At 43.0% G+C, this 20785-nt stretch overlaps 1 protein-coding gene across 5 annotated transcripts; it reads left to right on the top strand.

Moving 5' to 3' along the window:
* Positions 1 to 1583: 1583 nt before the first annotated feature.
* On the top strand, positions 1584 to 19219 carry Serpinb6b (serine (or cysteine) peptidase inhibitor, clade B, member 6b). Of its 5 annotated transcripts, none has more exons than XM_039095971.2 (8): positions 1584 to 1890; positions 6270 to 6444; positions 9797 to 9949; positions 11642 to 11759; positions 13916 to 13948; positions 14683 to 14825; positions 18133 to 18288; positions 18570 to 19055. In XM_039095971.2, the coding sequence occupies exons 2-8, from the start codon at positions 6280 to 6282 to the stop codon at positions 18966 to 18968; spliced, it is 1167 nt and encodes a 388-aa protein (XP_038951899.1). In that variant the 5' UTR covers positions 1584 to 1890; positions 6270 to 6279; the 3' UTR covers positions 18969 to 19055.
* Positions 19220 to 20785: the final 1566 nt, after the last annotated feature.

Raw genomic sequence — 20785 nt, 5'->3', positions numbered from 1 at the left:
CATATGCTTAGAAATGTGTCCACACCAAAAGCACTTTCACATTCAAAAAATGCACAGGATTGCTGCAAAACAGTGCAACAGGCACTGATTTTGATGTATGTCCTGCGTTGTCCTTGACTGCTACAGGCAACAAAGGCTTGTCTGATTTTTATATTTCAACATTGTCTGTTTGACTTACACTCACCAATATGGGAATTCACTGCATTCAATCATACATTTCTAAACAGACATGTATAAAGTTCCTTTTAAAAGATTCTTCCTGGGATACTTTTTTTCACCTTTTTAAAAATTATTACTTTATTTATTTACAGTCCAGTCATTGCTCTCTTCTCAGTCCTCTCTCCCACAGTTCCTCATCCCACTCCTCCTCCCCCTCACCTCTGAGAGCACTCTCCTCCCCACCAGACTTCTCCTTCCCTGGGGTCTCAAGTCTCTCGAGCATCAGGCACATCTCCCACTGAGGTCTGACTAGGCGGACCTCTACTATATTTGCACCAGGGGTTTCAGACCAGCCAGTGTGTGCGCTCCTGGTTGGTGACTCAGTCTCTGGGAGCTTGCTTGGGTAAATTGAGACTGTTGGCATTCCTATGAAGTTGCCCTCCCCCTTGAATCTATAGATTGATTTCTGTGCAATCTTTTAGAGAGACCACTCAAACATTCTAAAATAGTAACTTGTAGGTCTGTGGTAGAGAACTGAATGCTATCTGTTGATGATAAATAGGAAATTAGTTATACAAAGAATGTATGTGCGCAGGCACAAAGACTACGTGCATGCCCTCTAGTTCCTGAAAGGGTCGGCTGGAAGGATAAACCAAAGCAATAAGGCTGAGGTGGAAAGAATACAGAGGCTAAATGGAGCATTCCTTTGTGTTTCTGTATGTCAAGAATCACATCTCACAGTGGTGTGGTGGCCTGGTCTGCTAAAGGCCAGGGTGGTGTTAAACATTCTATAAGGTTGCCAGCTATAGCCTCCACAGCTAAGACACATCTAACTCCAATGTCAGTAAGGTCAGGGCTGGGAATCCTCATCCTAGTGTGAGAATGAAGGAGGCAGAAAAGAATCTGAGGTTTCCAGAATCGACCAGTCTTTAAAACCTGTCCGGCTTTCTCCCCAACAGATCTTCTTGATAGATGGGAGCGATGTGAGATGTCAGAGTTTGCCCGGCCATCTCTATAAAATATCAGTATCTGAAGGTTTGAAGAGTAGTGGAGTCTGGGATACAGTAATGACAAGGGAGGCTTCCATAGTTTTCTGTACATGCTAGGAAGGCACTTGGCCCCTGGCTATAACCCTAAAAGGAACTTCCAAAATTCCTGTTTAATGCCATATCATTTATTTTTATTCATGCTGGCACATTTTGGTCACCGAGGCCATAATCCTCATACAAGTGTGGACACACACACACACACACACACACACACACACACACACTGAGGGAGGAATAGAGGGAGGGAGAAAGGGGGGTAGAAAGGGGGAGAGAGAGAGAGAGAGAGAGAGAGAGAGAGAGAGAGAGAGAGAGAGAGAGAGAGAGAGAGAGAGAGAGAGAATGAGAATGTGCCCCTAGTGGACACGATCCTAATTGCTTCATTCAGGAAGTTTGGTTAAATTCCTTGGTTTTCTGCAGTCAGAGCAAACAGTACCAGTGAGGAGGACCCCTGATCTGCAGCTTGCTGCTGAACCGTACTACAGACAGTGGTCAAAGCACAGAAAACCTCTGCCCTGCTGCCCTTTTCACCGGGATAGCCAGCCCACTGCCCCTCTGCTGACTTCCAGGACTTCCTGACTCTGAGACCTCCCCCCGCCCTGCGCCCTGCAGGTATTTGAGGCCGGAACACAGGTCCTTCCTCCTCTAGGTTCTGCTTGCTGCCAGCTTGAATCTGGGGTCCCAGGTAAGCTCTGCTGCGAAGTGGCTGAAGGGGGTAGGGTAGGGCGCTAAGGTCTCAGGACCTGGATGGGAGGAGCTAGCTTGGTTCGTGGAATGAACCACAAGAATCCTGAGGGATTGTTACCAAAGGTATCAGAACCAAGAGGGACCTAGTGGTCTGTCCAGGGCAGCAGTCTTTGCCCCCCTTGTGGCCTCTTATTAACTGGCTGTGGCTGGGTCTTAGAGACCGGGTTGGGCTGTTCTCAGGGGGTTGCCCATACCATCAGTACTTTTAAGCTCGGATTGATACCTTAGGACAATTCCAGATGTTTGCAAGAATAACATTGTTCTTTGTATCGTTGTTTTATTACACTCATAGCGGTGGCGGTTGTGGGATGTTGCACGATTTGATGTTGTCTGTGGGACTGGTAGGACATAGGCAAAATTTTGATAAGATTTGTGTGCCAGATGAAATTGGAATGAGTGCTTAGGTTTTCCTCCCTTCCTCTGTTTTGTTGATGGACCCTGAGCCTATTCTGCTGAACCCTTGGTCAGCCCCAGAGCCCCCGGCTTGCTGTTTTTCTTGCCTTGAATCTGTTTTGAGAATCAGAAGAATGGAAATCTAGCATTCATGTGTTGTCAGGAAGCCACGTGGGGTTTGGTTCTTCTACACTGTTTTTAGAGTGCATGGGAAACAGCTGCTTGTGATAACATTGTATCTAAGGCTGCCCACTTCCTTGCGCCTGTGGTTTGTGGGTGTCTGTGTGTGTGTGTGTGTGTGTGTGTGTGTGTGTGTGTGTGTGTGTGTGTGTGTGTGGTCTGACTGTCAAATAACATTTGAGTTAAGGCCCTGTGAGCCATGCTGGGGCCCAGTAATAAGAACTTGGTTACAGGAATGGTTGCTGTTCATGTTTGAGAACTACCCTGAGTATCTGTACCCACTATGACATCTGCTATCATGCAGAAAGGCTGTTTGGTTCACTCTTGTCTCCTTAAAGTAAGTTTGCTTGGAACTCCGTGCCTTCTTCCAGGGATTTCATACTTAGTCAACCAGACTCAGCAGATAGAAACTATTTTGGGAGAAGCTAGGTGTTTTGTAGGTAACCCCAGCGTTCAAGAGACTGAGGCAGGAAGTTAAGAGTTGGAGTTCAACCTGGATAACAAAATGAGACTCCAATTCAAACATGGGTAGACTGTTTTTCCTCTTCTTCTCTAATCAGTATGGTATAAAGGCTGGTTTATTTGGCATTTATATTTTATTGGATAATTTAGGTTATTTATAGATGAATTACAGGATACAGGATATAACCAATGTTCTATCAAATACTATACCAATTTATTTTTTAATCTAACTCTTTTGCATATCCTGTGTATTTCCTTGAGTGGGTACATGTATGTTCATATGTGTGTACACGTGTGTGATGCCTGGCATCCTTTTTATTATGCTTTCTCCACCTTATAGTTTCAGCCATGGTCTCTTAGTGAACCTGGAGCTAGTCATTTTGGCCACTCTTGGTAGCTAACTTGCTCAGGGAATTCAGTCTCCTCCTCCAGTGGATGGAATTACAGATGGATGCTGTAACCTCCTGTCTTTTATGTCAGTTCTTGATCCTGCTTGTGAGGCAAGATATTTACCTTCTTAGCCACATGCCCAGGCTATTTTATTGATATAAAGGAGTTGAGCACCTGAGGATTTTGGTATCTTCAGATTCCAACTAACAGTCTTCAGATACATGGGAGTGAATATTTAAATTTATACCAGAACAATTTCAATCCAAATCATCTTATTATAGCTCAGTGAATCACAGCTTGCTCAATACAGAAAGAGTAGAGGGATTCTGAGCAGAGTCAACAGCTTTCCCCATATCTGAAACTAGGGTACGCATGCAAGTGGGTGTTGTATAATCTCATTAAAGACCATAAGCACCTATTTCCAAGCTTGCTAGACCTGGGCCAAAAAGACATCAGAACAAGACAATAGTGTGTCTAACTCATGATTTTTCACCCACCTTTCTCCCCTTGCATAGGAAAATAAATGTGAACCAAGTAAGGGCCCAAATGTTCATTAAACCAGCATTTAAACGGTCACACTATGTGGGGAACGGAAGGCATCCTTAAAGAGATCAAGAATTCACAATTCAGTGGTGACTCCTGACTTACTGGCTTACTAAGCCTTATCCACTGATGCGGCTAGTGCCCAAATATGGTAATGATGCTGCAAGGGAAAGTGATCCCAAAATGAGTCATGAGGCTGATTTTAAAAGCCAAAAAAACGTGTGCAATACTAACACATTAATAACGTGTCCTATGTTGTTAATTAAAAATTGTTTTCAGTTTTAATAGTGATGTGGTTTTTACTGTGCAGTGTTAGGAATCCCAAAAGCCTGAGGCATGCAGGCAAGTGTTCTATCGCTGACCTGCATTGACAGCTCCTGTAATGGTAATTGTCCAGCAGTAAACATTTTCAAATTATATAATGAGTTATGTGCATTGGGGGTAAGCATGGGATTTTTTAAGCCTTTGACTGATTATTAAAAATTTTTATATCACAAACTGAAAGTGAAATTCTTTTATTGCTGTGTAATAGGTTATTTTAAACTTCATGTCTCTGGACAATCAAGGATTTCGACCTAGTCCACCAAAATGGGAGGAGGTAGTGAAATAAAAATATATGGATTTTAGACATCCAAGGATTTCAGATTTAGGTATTATGATCACTGAAATAGTTTGTCTTCCATATTTTATCACTCTGTTCTCCTAGAGTCATGCTAAACTGACAGTCAAGGGGGCTTTTAGGTCATCAAAGCCAGGTCAGGTCAAGAGAGGGATGAACAGGACATGGACAGGGTAAGCCTGCAGTCATTTGGAGTGAGAAAGTTGCTGGAGGAAGTTTCTGTGTCAGAGTGGGAAGAGGAGCTCAGAAGGGCTCCTTGTCTTGGGGTAACAAGTTCCCCCAGAGTCAGGGGTGAGTTCAGGACAAGGGAAGGAGAGTAGATCTGGAGTCAGATGTCAATCAGACTTCTCAATGGTGAAGCCGATGGCTGGAAACAATTAAGAAATGGCTCAAAGATTCAGATGTAAAAATCACACCCAGATTATTATAGACCCTGGTAATCTCTCAGTGGAATGGAAGGATAATGATCATATCAGAAAAACAATAAATCAAAATAACTGATTGGACTGCATGAGCCATCAAAATGAGGGCAGGAAGCAGGAAGCAGGAAGCAGGAAGCAGGAAGCAGGAAGCAGGAAGCAGGAAGCAGGAAGCTCCTTGTTCCAGAACAGATAACACTGGCAAAGAGACAGAGCTGTGCAGTACTTACGGAGCAAGCATCCAAAATGGAGTCCTATGGACAATGTGGTCCATGAACACACTTGCATAAGGAGGCCTAAGGGGAATGAACTGAGCCCAGGTGAATGACTGCAAGTGCAAGTGTGGCTCAGAAGAGTCAAGAGCACCGGAACTTCCAAGGAGGCCCTGACTGTACGGTCCACTTGGGCCATGACGGGAAGTGTGACCTTCAGCTTGTTGGTGTGCCCGATAGCAGCAACTGGGTTTTCAGTTCCTAGACTCAGCTGTATTCACAATGGTTCTATTATCAGAAAGCAGGAGAAGAACAATAGCATGTCCTTGGACTAGATAAGTTGAACAGAGGATGTAAGGTGCTTTTATTGAGACTAGTAGTAGCTCAGAGCAAAGTATAAAGTTTAAGCAGATTCTTACTAGCCAATAAGAACAGTTCTGAGCATAAAGAATAAAAATACCAGTTAATTGAAATACTCTGAACAAGGCCGTGAGTGTACATATGCTCAAGGGTTTGGGGTCTGGATCTATATCTTCAATGTCCTCGTCAGTCTGACCACAGCTAACAGCCAGGATGTACTCTAGCTCTTTGCATGCCCTAGATTTGGGTTCCCTCCCCTTGCTGGTAGGTACGTTCTTTCCTCATTTCTTGTTCTACCTGTTTACTGCTCAGGGGAATCATTGAAGCATTTTAGAATGGAGCGCTGTTTGGCTGGGGAGACAGGATTTTGGTTAGCATTTATGAGTGATGTCAGAGCAGACGCTGCTTTTACAGTCTCATACTTCCAGCCTCTGATGATGCAGGTCCTGATTTCTGATCTCTGGTGAGCCCATTCCTGCCTTGTGTCCTTTGTCCTGACTCCTTGTGACTCTTCATGTAATAAAAGATTCCTTGCACAGTAAAAACACATGGCCCTGGCCCTGACTTAGCCTGTCCACTTCCAACAGAGCTTATCATTTAATGAGTGTGACCTTTACCTCCCATGCAGTGTGTGTCCCTGTGTGCACTGAGCCACAGCACCACGCCTGAATGACAGTGAGGATGCAGGTTACTTGTCAGCCTGTATTAATGTGAGGTTGATTTTAATCCCTCATTCCAGGTTCACCATCATGGATCCTCTGCTGGAAGCAAATGGCACATTTGCCTTCAACCTTTTGAAAACACTGGGTGAAGACAGCTCAAAAAATGTACTTTTCTCACCACTGAGCATCTCCTCAGGCCTGGCCATGGTCTTCATGGGGGCAAAAGGAACAACTGCACATCAGATGATTCAGGTAATCAGCTCCACTTCGTGGCCACTAAGTATCATCGATGGCCAGTTGAGCTAGTTCAAATCTCAAAGTGACTGTTCTTGATAAGTAGCTGGTGATGACATAGGGTTATGGCTGTATATGTAGGGAACGATGTGCTATCCCTGCTGGGATCCTGGCATGAGTACGTTGGCCAGTTAGTGCTGGTGGGGTGGAGGTTTTCTATTCAGGCTCCATTTCACCACAAATTATGGCCCAATCATCCTTGTCCATGACAGGGAGATCCTGAGTCCTGAGAATGGTGGAGGGAACACCAGGGATGAATGTGATAAGAAAGAGTCACCAGAGAGACTTCAGCCAGGGACAACTTCTTTAATGAGAGTAACGAAGGTACTTAAATCTTTACGGGGTGGAAAGGGGCTTTTTGGGTGAGTTTACACCATTGCCTGGGACCAGGGTGTTAGGGATGCTTCATTTGCATAAGGATAGGGAAGAGAAAGTTTAACCTGGCTACTGGCTACCTAACCTCCTGGGGTGGGGGCAAGGTTGGTGTGGCATAGAGTATGTGTGCTAGGACCTTTAGGCCGAGGGCAGGGCAGGGGGAGTGATCCTTCTGCAATCTCAGGATGAGATTCCTGGGGTTTGGAAACACCTTGACCTCACTTTTACTCTGGACCAGCTCTGCCTGGTTCCAGGACTTCCCAGCCCCACAGAGGTTGGGGGTGTTGATTGGAAGGCTGCAAATCACTTGTGGGTAGGAACACTAAAATTTTGCACTAAGTCGACCCATGACCTCACCATCTGTTCTCTGGTTCCTCGTGGAACTCAGTCTTCTAACAAGCGAAGTATTAATGAACTGCTTCAAGTTTTTGTTTTTTTTTTTTAATTTTTTAAAATTACATTGTGTCAGGTTTGGCTGGGAGACCTGAGACAGAACCAACTGAGGCTCTTCATGGGAGCAGTGGTTCAGGTATATTTGACATATATGGTTTTTGTTGGCCCATAGATTGCCTACTCCCTGTTTTCCCACAGTGTGTTTCTTGTTTGCTGTGACCGAATGTCCTTTCTGATAAAGACACTTGTCAGATTGGATTAGAGTTCATCCTCATGACCTCCTTTTAACTTTACTCTTTCCTTTTAGGCAGATTTTCAAATATGGTCACAATTATTTAAACAGAAACCAAAGGTCACAGGGGCAATGTCTCATATTTCTTTTCACCACAAACAACTATCTCTGCCAATATTTACCATACCACAAATCCTGTTCTCCAGGTCCCAGTTGTTATTACTTCATTTTTTCCCTGTCCTTTACAGCTATTGATTCCAAAGCTTATACCATGAGTTCAGTTTCTGAGTTACTATGTGTCTAATCCATTTCTTTAAAACGAGCCATCCTAATATACAATGAGCAGAAGCCTTACTGGCATTTTTTTTCTCAGAATCTGGGGTCCATGAAAAGTTCCTCTGCTCACTGGAAAACCAGATCAGCTGCCTTCAGTCAGTTAGTGGGCTCTTTTAGCAGCATCAGAAGGTTCAGTGAGGCTGATCTCATGTCTGAGGTACCAGCTACTGGCTAGGGCTGTGGTTCTCTTCTAAGCCATGTTGTGTGATGGTGCTGACTCCAGGAGTTTCCATCTGTCCTGCAAAGGATAGTTTGGATTTGCTTCCATGAGGTTGTCTGGACACAAAAATGGCACAGGGTATTTGAAGGCCCAGACCTGGAACACTGTTAACCCTGAATACTTTTGGTCAGTGCCCTACTTAGGGCTACTATTGCTGTGATCAAACACCATGACCAAAGAAACTTGGAGAGGAAAGTGTTTATTTTACATTTCGATTGTTATTCCCCTTCCTGGTTTCCCGGCCAATGTCCCCCTAATCCTTCCCCCTCCCTTTCTATATGGGCTTCCCCTCCCTATCCTCCCCCCATTACCACCCTCCCCCCAACAATCACATTCACTGGGGGTTCAGTCTTGGCAGGACCAAGGGCTTCCCCTTCCACTGGTGCTCTTACTAGGATATTCATTGCTACCTATGAGGTCAGAGTCCAGGGTCAGTCCATGTATAGTCTTTAGGTAGTGGCTTAGTCCCTGGAAGCTCTGGTTGCTTGACATTGTTGTACTTTTGGGGTCTCGAGCCCCTTCAAGCTCTTCCAGTTCTTTCTCTGATTCCTTCAACGGGGGTCCCATTCTCAGTTCAGTGGTTTGCTGCTGGCATTAGCCTATGTATTTGCTGTATTCTGGCTGTGTCTCTCAAGAGAGATCTACATCCGGTTCCTGTTGACCTGCACTTCTTTGCTTCATCCATCTTATCTAGTTTGGTGGCTGTATATGTATGGGCCACATGTGGGGCAGACTCTGAATGGGTTTTCCTTCTGCCTCTGTTCTAAACTTTGCCTCCCTATTCCCTCCCAAGGGTACTCTTGTTCTCATTTTAAAGAAGGAGTGAAGCATTCGCATTTTGGTTATCCTTCTTGAGTTTCATGTGTTCTGTTCAGCCTGCTTTCTAATAGAACCCAGGATCACTTGCTCAGGGATAGTAGTACTCACAATTGGCTGGACCCTCTCACACAAGTCACTAAGAAAATGTCCTATATAGACCTGTTTAATCTTATGGAGGCTGTCTTAGAGTTTCATTGCTGTGAGTAGACACTGTGACCAAGGCAACACTTATAAAGAACATCATTTAATTGGGACTGGCTTAAAATTTCAGAGGGTCAGTCCATGCATGGCAGTGTGCAGGCAGACATGGTGCTGGAGAAGCTGAAGGTTTTACATCTTGACCAACAGACAACAGAAGGGTGCTGTCTTCTGCAGGCAGCTAGGGGGGGGGGATTTGTCATTAGACTTGAGTATTTATGTGAGACCTCAAAGCTCCATCTCTACAATGACACATTTCCTCTAACAAGACCACACCTCTGAATAGTGCCACATCCCATGAGCCAAGCATATTTAAATCACCCTCTTTTCAGAGGTCTTTACCTTGTATCAAGTTGATATAAAACTGTCTAGCACAGTCAGACAGTGGGAGAGCCAGCCTATCCCAAAGGGCAGAGGAAAGACTGCTGAAGTTGAAGGTCAGGGGCTTCCTGCTTTGAGCCAGTGGAGATTGATTGACTCCCTGGTTTTAGCCAGAGAATAGGTAGTGACCAGGAAGAATTGAGGGTTTTTAGAGGTCCATTTCTGCTCATTTCATGGCTGACAGGGCACAGGGAGGACCGTAGGAAGTAACATTCAAGGCGTTTGCACTTGTAACTAGGTGGGTCTTTGAGAGGCCGCAAGGATCTGTGAAATTCTGAGGATGAGTTGAGTGTTGACTCTTTTCCTTCCTCAGCTGGGCCTGATGAAGTTGTGTTTTTAATCTGTTTTTATTTCAGGCACTTTCTTTGGATAAATGCAGCGGCAGAGGAAGTAGAGATGTTCACCAGGGCTTCCAGTCCCTTCTCGCCAAAGTGAACAAGACTGGCACACAGTACTTGCTCAAAACAGCCAACAGGCTCTTCGGGGAAAAGACTTTTGATATCTTAGCCGTAAGTCTTCCCAGTTTTCATGAAGCAAAATGAGAGAGGAATTATGTGACACACCAGAAAGTGTATGTGCTGGGAGTTCCCCCAGCTACTTGGGCACCAGCACAATTCTTGTATATGTTCATGTGCATTTGTGCTGTACAGAAGTGTACAGAATACAAATTAAGTCAGCAAAGTGTGAGTCTCCTCAATCTGTTTTTCAGTTTTCATCTCACCCAGGATAAGAGGGTTTATAGAACTGATGTTTGTCTGCTTGCAGATAGAAAAATTTATTTGTGAATATTTTCCCTGCATATGGTCATCAGAACACACATATCATTCCATAATTTTTTTGTACTTATAGTGCATTGTAGTTTATTTTGTCATCATTTATTATTAACCTACTATTACTTTGTTGTTATTAATTGATGTTGGGGTTGAAACCATGATCTCACACATGCTAAGCACACACTCAACCACTGAACCACAGTCCCAGGTCCATTCACCATGATTTGCTATCATTTGATAGTCCTGAGTATACTTGATTCATGGCATGGAAAGACATTTGCCCATGGCTGGATTTTAACTTGCAAGCTGTCTGGACCATTACCGATCTAATATTTTTGAGTGTGATTTTGCACATGTTTTTTTGGCTCCTAGATGTATTTGTAAAATGAAGAATGTGAAGCATTGAGATTGTAATATGTATTGCTAATTGCTCTCCCAATTGGACCTATAAGGACCCCTCTGAGGGGTCAGCTATGGCTGACTCTATCTTACACCAAGGGGGACTATGAAGTTATATTATAAAACTAGTACCTTGAAAGCAAATGAAATATGTAGCCCCAAGCTGTTTGAAAGGAAGACCTGGGACTCATTCCCTATATGCTCTCAGCATAATGCCTGTTTCAGCCCATCTGTGCTGTATCATCTTCTGTTCTAATGTGCTGGTTTGTAGGCAGTCATTACGTCACTGCCATTTCATAGCATGTGTCAACCACATAGTTTGAACATCTGTTTGTGCAGCTGGAGATCAAGCCAGGACCTTGTGCTTTCTAGGCTAATCATCCCTATTAAAATCATTCACTAGATTGTGTCCCCAGCCCTGATGACTTTTCTGTGAGTTGCTCTCTTCTGAAGATGAGCAACCCAGTGTGGTAATCACTAGGCACATGTAGCAGTTCAAGCTCCAAACCAATAGTTAATAAAATAAAATAAAATAAATAAAATAGTTCATGTGTCATACTTGGGTACTCTATGGCCATAAGTGACACTGTGCTCGAATGCTTTCTATTTATGCAGCTTCTGTCTCAAGGAAGCTGTGGGGGTGGATGGTACAGAGTGACATCCCACATCCTGTGTTCCCTGTGGCACTGTGCAACATGTGCAACATAGTTCCTTGGGGTCAACCCTCACTCTGCACACACTACAGTAACTGTACCCAGGGGTCTTCCCAGTGACCTCAGTCAGCCACTGCTAGTCCCTGAAGAATCTGCTGTTTGTGGCATTTTTAGACGGTTCTCTTACCTCACTCAATAAATAAAATTCAAAAGAGTTGAGTATATAGAGGTGTTTTTTTTTTAATAGATTTCCCACCTCCCCCTTTTTAACAGGAGGTACATTTGCACATAATTGAACTCTTGCTTTTCACATTAGGAAGGAGGCTCTTGGTGCTAATCACATTCATAGCTGTGTAGTTATGTTGCTCTGTCTCAGTCTTTTAAAGATGCCTGCCGCAAGTTCTACGAAGCAGAAATGGAAGAGCTGGACTTCAAGGGTGCTCCAGAGCAGTCGCGACAGCACATCAACACCTGGGTAGCCAAAAAGACAGAAGGTAAACACAGCGTCGTTCTGTTCTGTTGGGTTGGTTGGATGGTTTTGGCACTGGGACCCAGTACCTTGAACATGCTCAGAGATTCTCAATTCCTGAGTTACCTCCTAGTCACGGTCAGCCGGTTAGCCTACTTTAGTAGTCTCATTGTCTTCTCCTTCAGAAGGACATCAAGTGTAAAGGGGAATATTTCTTTGCTTCTTAAGGTGATGCTTCCTTTTTATTTTATGGTTTTTCCATGCTAGGAAGCAGTTCTAGGGCTTCGTGCATGCTAGGTAAGTACCATACCACTGAGCTATAGCACTGCCTTAAATCAGAGCCTCTTGAACTTTTCCCATCTGTGACTCCTTTACACTTAATATATTTTCATGTGATTAGGCAGCATGTACCAAAATGAATAAAAACTTAGATCTCAGAACAATGATTTGGTATGCATATGTTCTCATTTATTGCAATTTTCATAGTAATGAGATTGTAGTGCTTGTCCAACCCAGCATGATGCATATAATATATATATGTGTGTGTGTATATATATATATAATATATATTTTAATGGTTTTTGTCTTTTATCATTAAACCATTCTGTTTCGAAAACAGCAGAAACTGTGTGCAGGAAAACATTGCAGTTCCCAGCTTATGAGAATCTTGAATCTGAGCCACAGTGTTCCAGACAGTGTTACGTAACATTACAGAAATGATAGGATGCACAGTGGAAATTCGTATGTGTGTTCAAAATCATGGCTGCAGAGAATTCATATGATGAAATCCAGGCCATCAATGCCAGAATCATCCCAGGGTCCTTACATGTTTGGTTTCAAAGTAGGTTTTTGATTCTTGTCCATTCAAATTTCTTTCACTTTTGCAAAATTTTTCCTTCCTACCTCACTCAGATACATTATGGGATAAGGACTCACCTCTTTTTTTTTTTTTTATTAACTTGAGTATTTCTTATATATATTTCGAGTGTTATTCCCTTTCCCGGTTTCCAGGCAAACATCCCCCTCCCTCCTCCCCTTCTTTATGGGTGTTCCCCTCCCCACCCTCCCCCCCTTGCTGCCCTCCCCCCAACAATCTAGTTCACTGGGGGTTCAGTCTTAGCAGGATCCAGGGCTTTCCCTTCCACTGGTGCTCTTACTAGGATATTCATTGCTACCTATGAGGTCAGAGTCCAGGGTCAGTCCATGTATAGTCTTTAGGTAGTGGCTTAATCCCTGGAAGCTCTGGTTGCTTGGCATTGTTGTACATATGGGATCTCGAGCCCCTACAAGCTCTTCCAGTTCTTTCTCTGATTCCTTCAACGGGAAGGACCCACCTCTTAAGAAACTCTGATGTATGACCAGATGTAGTGATGCAGGCTTTTACTCTTGTAGTTGGGAGACAGAGACAGAAGAATCTTTGTGAGTTAGACATCAACTTGCTCTATAGATTTGGTCTATGTATAGTGAGTTCTAGGCTAATCAGGGCAACAAACTGTTATCCTGTCTTGAAATTAAAAGCTTTTCTCTAAATTAATGTAACCTTTACCATTCTGATTTTAATAAATTAACAGTTTCTGACATTGTGTCTATCTTTGTTCTGCTCTAAACAGTGTATCAGTGATGTCTTCCAAAATCTTAGATAGCTTCTCCAGAGCCTGTTTCCCTCCTCCCCTCCTATTTACCCATTGCTTTCTCTTTTACTTCCTTCCTTTCTTTTAGTCTTTTCATGAATAGTGTGAAGAACAGTTACACTCTGAGTGCAGAGCTCCCTGCACTGGTGTGGCTCATATTCTAAGTTCTAGTGCATTACTACACGTGGATTGGACTTGCCCTCTTTCTTCTGTGGTTTTAAGCTTCACTGTATATTGTTAGGAACACTGTGTATCTGCTCATCTAATTTTAAATTGAGTTTTTAAAACCTGAAACAGGAAATTATACCTATGTATGGGGCTCCATGTTATTTTCAACACATTTAATCTTTCTCAGAGAGGGGCTAATGTATTTATTGATCCAGATATTGTTGGATGTATATGTGTGCATGTGCAGGCTCCCCTATGTGTTCGTGTGTGTGTGTGTGTGTGTGTGTGTGTGTGTGTGTGCACATGTTTCTGCATTTGTGGAGGCCAGAGAACATTGGCTGTCTTTTCTCAAGTACTGTCCATCTCTTTGTCTTTTTTAAAGGTCAAAGCATCTCACTGAACTGGAACTCACAAAGTAAGCCATGCTAGATGTTCAATAAATTTCTCAGATCCAGCTGAGTCTGCCTTCAAAGTGTTGAGGTTACAAATATGCTTGGTTTTGATTTAGTTGTTTGTTTACGTGGGTTCTGGGAATTGAACTCAGGACTTTGTGCTGGCAAAACACACACTTTCATGACTGAGCAATCTCCTTGACCTTATTTTTAAATTTTGAGTTTATCTAAAACATTTTTAAAAAAATTATTTCCAAAGGATGAGTAAGTAGGTGTTGTGAGTCTGTCTGCTCACCTGTGGGAGCCAGAGGAGGGCATCAGGTCCCCTGGCATTGCAATCACAGATATTTGAGAGTCACTTGATCTAGAAGTAGGGTTATTTGCTAGGTCTCTCCAGCAAACACTCCATTTTAAAAAATACTTAAAATTTCTATTTTTTTTAAGCTCACATTTTAAGGATGTATGTCTAACACTCACACATTTAGGTATTAGTTGGAACAATGATGTTTTTATTTCTAAAACATTTTCTTTTGTTCAATGTTTTTTCTTCTCAGAATTTCTGAAAAAAAATGTGCCCCCCTTCTTTTTCAGTGATGGTTGTATTGCTTTAAGGACAAATGCCTGACTAACACTTGAGAGGCAGTGAAATCTCTTAAATGTGTACTTGGCCATTCAAGGAGGTGGCCCCTCTGTGTAGCAGCCTTGTGCGTGCACCAGCCAAATTTTAGCTAACTGGCTTTTTAATTCTTCCTTTCAGAAAAAATTACCGAGTTGCTATCTTCAGGTTCAGTGAATGCAAACACTCCACTGGTCCTTGTGAATGCCATCTACTTCAAAGGGAACTGGAAGAAGCAGTTTAACAAAGAGGACACTCAAGAAATGCCTTTCAAAGTCACCAAGGTGAGTGGTCCCTTGTTTACATCAGCCTCTAAAACATACTAGAAGGCTGTCTTACGTGTCCTGTGCTTCATATGGCTTTGGGGAACTAGGCAAGGACTCCCCAGTAACCCATGGGTCTTTTCTCTCATCCTTTTCACCTTGTATGGGACCGTGGATATCTACTTGCTCCCCAGCAGGTACTTTTATATTGTGGAATAAACACTAAAAACTTCTAACTGTTCTCAAGGACGCAGTGTTTATCCTCTTGGACTCTCCTGCCTTTCTTGTCACAGAGCTGGGGGGAAGGGGACAGCTGATCCCTAGGCAAGGCATCTAAGAGAACACTTGACATAAGCATGTTTGGTTTGTAAACACATGGAGGGGAGAGGCCCCTCTCTTACAGATATCTCAGAGAGCTCAAACAGCACGTGACAATAACCAGTGTGATGTACTTACAGTAGTTTAGGGATCTAAAACTACAAGATTTTGTGTTGATAAGGACTTTTATTTAAATTCCATATTACTAAATAGATAGGAATTATAGACACAAATTAGGGAATCATTAAATTTCTAAGATTGGCTCTCTTTATATTACATGATTGGAGGCTTTAGGAACTGGAGTTGTATCGGGAGAAACTGCTGAAGGCAGAGATCAACACCTTGTGGGTTACGGACAATGCCAGCCCAGGCACATTCTCCTAGACAGTGTTTCATTGGGACACACTCCTACTTACCATTGACAGATGCTCCAACAGCAGATGAGAGTACTCGTGACAGAAAGTATATGGGTCACAGGATCAAGAATTTCTGGTCTGTTATGGCTACAGTGTGCTAGTTGCCGGCCAAGTACATGGCTGAGGAGACAAGGACAGGTGGCTGCTGTTCTCAAGGCTAGTTCAGGCAGACATGATAAAGTCAGAACACAACAACAGAAATGGCCTTCGTTTGCCTCACTTGATTCAGAATGGCGTGCTGTCTCAGAGAACTAGGCGCAAAGAGCTGTTGACTGTGTTTTTTCACAAGGCAGTCAAACGAAAGCATAGTCATTTTTAGAATTAAACCACAAGCGTGGTCAGGAACCGAGAAGGATGGTGAGAGAGAACAAGACACTTTCTGGCTAAGACTGAACCGGCAACAACTACAGTTTTTTCCTAGTAAGGTGCCATTTTGCCTGGCCCTCACTACTGCTGCTCATTAGCTTGTTACTAACATAGTCAGCAGGCATGGTTTGGGAGTCCCTGGCATTTACTTGCTGAGTGTGCCCAGACACTTGATGTTCTTTTCTCCTGAGGCAATAAGCAACAAACATAGATAAGAACACTGGTTGGTGGAAGGACTCCAGAGACACACAAAAGAGCTAGTTGCATGCTGTGCTTAGGCTGCTTACTGGCTTGCTCCCTATGTCTTGCTCAGCCTTCTTTCTTACAAAACCCAGGACCGCAAGCCTAGGGATGGCATCACTCATAATCAGCTGGGCCTTCCGCCATCAATCACCAATTAAAAAAAATGCCCTACAGCTGGATCTTACAGAGGTTCTTAATTGAGGTTTCCTCCTCTCTGATGACTCTAGCTTGTGTTGACATCACACTAGCCAGGATAGGGTGTGGTTGTTGACAAAAGATACTGAGAAAGCCTTTACTGGGAAGATGGTATGTGGGCAGACACCAGAACATAAAGATCTGAGGTTCTATGTTCTGAGGACCAGTTTGTTTAGAAGAAAGGGGGTGAAGCGAATTTGCCATTAAACCACAAACCGCTGCATGATTATGGTGGAGAAGTGAAGGGCGAGGAACGGTACAGGTAACGGGGAGTGGAAGCAGGGAAAGTTCCTGCTTTGATTCTGGGTTGTTCTAAAGTCATCAACTTTTGCTCTCGATAGAACAGTGGTTCTCAACCTTCCTAATGCTGTGGCACCTTAGTATAATTCCTTGTGTGGCAATGACCCTCAGATATAGACCTATTTTTGTTGCTGTTTTATGACTCTAATCTTTCTACTGTTGTGAATCATAGAGTAAATATCTGATATGCTCGATGACTGATATGCAATCTCTGTGGGGGTCACAACCATAGAGCATCACTATACTGTGGTGTTGAACCAGAATGATATGGTCTGACTTGCGTTGTACTAGAATGTATGTCTGCTGTGCTGGAATCAGTGACAAGGTGGTCATCAGAGTACTCCAGGGCTGTGCTGATGATAGTAGAGGTTTACAAATAAGGTCAGGTTTTGGTTATATTTCAAAGGGACAGACAATACAATTTGGAAATAGGACAAATGCAGGGTGTGAGAAAGGAATGAGTGAAGGAGAGAGTGAAAGAGAGTATGAGGAACAATGTGGTGTTTTAAATAAGGATGACTCCCATAGTCTCATATGCTTAGGGAATGGCATTATGAGTTGTGGCATTGTTGATGGCAGTGTGTCATGGGGGTGGGCTTTGGGATTTCTGATGTTCAAACCAGGCCCAGTGGTCCTCTTTCTTCCAGCTGCCTACCGATCCAGATGTAGAACTTTACTCTTGGCTGTTTCTTCAGTACCATGTCTGCCTGTGTGCTGCCATGGTTCCCACCATGATGAAAGTGAAATAAACCTCTGTATCTATAATACAATCCAATCGATTCCGTTATAAGAGTTGCTGTGGTCATGGTATCTCTTTACAGCAATAGAATACTGATTAAGACAGACAATAATTATAGGAGGATCAAATTTGAAAAAGAAAGTATGGAGTTCTTGCTTATTCTTCAGCTGGGGCTTTCTCTCTTTTGAAATGAAGGCCTAAAATGGGAAGTAAAATGTATGTTTCGAGTCCTAAGAGAGAAGTTCAGGCTAAAACAGTGAAACTGGGAATCCGGTTAAAAGTCATGAGAATAAATAAACACGTTACATGTCCTGAACCAACAATTCTTTTATATTGTTTATTTATTTATTTAGGGGTTTCAATTCCCAATGAGATGAGTCCATAAATAGGCCTGTTATAAGGGTGCTGACAGGTGATGGTGGGATCAGATAGGGAACAAAATGGGCCCCTATCTGAAAGTGAAAGAAAGAAAAAAAGAGGCCAGGGTCCCACTACCCCTTTCAAGGGAACATCCCAAAGACCTAAATACTGCCCCCACCCACTAGGCTCCACCTTTTAAAGATTCCACCTCCTTCTAAAACTCTACTCTGAGCCTGTGAGGTACATGTAAGATCTAAATTACTCAAGAGTTGGAGGGACTGAGAGAATGTTCTGGAAGTTTAATCAAAAGTGTTTCTATAGGCAGAGTGACTATCTCAGTTGCTCAAAGTATTGTGTCTCTTTCTACTTAATATTTATCCATTATTTACAGAATGAGGAGAAACCTGTGAAAATGATGTTTAAGAAATCTACCTTTAAGATGACCTATGTGGAAGAGATATCCACTACTATTCTGTTGCTTCCCTATGTTGGCAATGAACTGAACATGATCATCATGCTTCCAGATGAACACATTGAACTGAGAATGGTAAGGATCAAGGGGCCTTGATGGTTCTGTAATGGAGAAAAAGTAACATTTGGTTTCTGCTGCGGTAGCTCTCCTAGGATCCCATGATCATGCTTGTGTCTTCTACTCATTTGTGGGGCTGAGGTGGAACCCAGGGCCTGAAGTATGCTTAGCAAACAGAACAGAGCTACTCCTTATCCCCTCTCAGCTACCGCATTAAGTTATAGCCATGCTTCCCTAGGCATATAGAGCCTCCCCAACAGCTCAGGAGCATAATCCTAAGGTCTTGAATTCTTTTCTAGGTGGAAAAGGAAATAACTTACAAGAAATTCATAGAGTGGACGAGCCTGGACAAGATGGAAGAAAGAGAGGTGGAGGTTTTCCTCCCAAAGTTTAAACTGGAGGAGAACCATGACATGAAGGATGTCCTCCACAGGCTGGGCATGACTGATGCCTTTGAGCAGGGCATGGCAGACTTTTCAGGAATAGCATCTAAAGAAGGCTTGTTTCTGTCCAAGGTCATTCACAAGTCCTTTGTGGAGGTCAATGAAGAGGGCACAGAGGCTGCAGCTGCCACTGCAGCCAATGTAACTTTTAGGTGTATGGTCCCTTACTTTTGTGCCAACCACCCTTTTCTTTTCTTCATCCAGCACAGCAGGACCAATGGGATTGTATTCTGTGGCCGGTTCTCCTCCCCATGAGAAAGGGTGCTGTGGTGTCAGCCCACTGCCTTTGCCTACTTTCTTTCTCATGATTTGTCTGTGGATCAGTAAATGTTGTGACAATTCTGTGCTTGGTGGCATACATGTGTAAATGCAACCCATAGCAGACAAAGGTGAAAGAATCAGACATCAAGCAGGGCTAGCCTCAACTACATAGTAAGTTCAAAACAAGCCTGGGTTACACTAGACCGTTAAACACAAAACCAAATAAAATCAAAACAATACAAAAAGAAAAGAGTGTACCCACATCTAGATGCTTTACAAAAAAAAAAAAAAAGAAGTATTGAGTTTACAATTCCTGAAGCTGCAGAACATAGTTGGGGCTTCTGTACAGCTCTAGGGAAAATGGCTTTACAACAGGGTCATGCAAGAGTGTTGAGCAGTATGTGAGGTTTAGATTACTTATGAATAAGGCATTCTTACAGGGCTTAATCTAGTCCCTTGATTCCTACATTAACATTTTCCTAGACTGTAACCTTCAAGACTGAAGTAACTTTATGGCCCCATGGAAGAGTGCACTGTCACACTGTGAACCATCACGAGATAAACTTCATCTAAGTGAGCACCTTTCACCCTCTCTGCAGCAATCCTAGGATCTCAAGTTTTTGATTATTTAGTAATTTTTTTTTACAGTACTGGAGATTTACTATGGGCCTACATATGCTAGGCAAACACTATACACTAAATTATATCTACAATTTCCTTTTAAAAAAAGTTTTCTTCCTTTGAGAGAGGGTCTCATTGAGTTGCCCAGCCTGGCCTTGAACTCTTTCTGTAGCTCAAGTACATCTTGAACTTGAGACTTTTCTACCTTAGCCACCTCAGTAGTAGGATTACAGCTCTTTGGCACCATGTCTAATCTCCCTGGTATTTTGTAAAGCATTTGGGAAAAGGGAATTCTGGGTAAAGCAACTGGGTTATAAGACTATTCTACTGCAGGGAGTGCTTTTGAGATCTATGAACCTGAGGTCAACTTCTGAAGGTTACAGTAGTCTCCTAATATAACTGGCGGAGCACTCAGGCCCTGAGGAAAGAGGATAGCCCCAGACCCTGCTGCTCATGCCTGGGGCAGCCTTGAGTTGTAACTTTGCTCCTATCTGGTACCTTTCTGACTTCTACAACGTACCCCACATCTGGAGGATTCCTAGCATAAGCTAATTTGTATAAAGGGCTACTTATTAAATACACAGTGTGAAACCTTTTCCCCTACCCCACCCCCACCCTGCACCCAGCTCTAACAAAATTCCTATAGCCACAAGAAATTTTCCTTGTTCCAGAGGACTGAAGGTTTTGTCAGAAACTTCCCCTCCTCTTCCTCCTACCCCCCCCATCTCTTGCTCTCTCTCTGTAGCTCTCTCTCTGTGTCTGTGACTGTGAGTTTGGTGCAATGCTAATTACTCCCTTATAAGCCCTCATATAAAGAATTACATGTTTCACTGTCTTTAATTTGAATGTACAAACATCCCTCCTATTCTAACCCAGAAATTATATAACAGCCCAACTATGTTGGATATGCTTTCTTGGCTCCTATTCCGAGGGTATTTGAGTCTGGGACACAAGGCAAGTCTTGCAGTCAGATGGAAGCCGTATTCAAATTCTCATATGAATTCTGAGTGTGATAGTCAGGGAACAAACCACACAGACTGTGCAGAGACTCACTTTAACTTCTTACTACTGTTGTTTGGATATGAAATGTTCCTCAGGGGTCCAGGTGTTAAAAACTTAGTCTTAAAATGTGCTACTAAATGAGGAATTGAAACTTAACACTTAAGAGGTAGAGTTTTGTAGAACAAGTT

Source organism: Rattus norvegicus, chromosome 17 (genome assembly GCF_036323735.1).
Source record: "Rattus norvegicus strain BN/NHsdMcwi chromosome 17, GRCr8, whole genome shotgun sequence".
NCBI classification, from domain to species: domain Eukaryota; kingdom Metazoa; phylum Chordata; class Mammalia; order Rodentia; family Muridae; genus Rattus; species Rattus norvegicus.
Note: the sequence above shows the minus strand (reverse complement) of the source record. Positions and strands in the feature narration are given on the sequence as shown.

What these genes read in the sequence shown, in the direction of transcription:
- Serpinb6b (XM_039095971.2), top strand. Translation starts at nt 6,280, where the DNA reads ATGGATCCTCTGCTGGAAGCAAATGGCACATTTGCCTTCAACCTTTTG. An exon ending in AGACTTTTGATATCTTAGCC is followed by an intron (nt 9,950 to 11,641) that starts GTAAGTCTTCCC and finishes GCTCTGTCTCAG; the next exon opens with TCTTTTAAAGATGCCTGCCG. An exon ending in ACTGAACTGGAACTCACAAA is followed by an intron (nt 13,949 to 14,682) that starts GTAAGCCATGCT and finishes TCTTCCTTTCAG; the next exon opens with AAAAAATTACCGAGTTGCTA.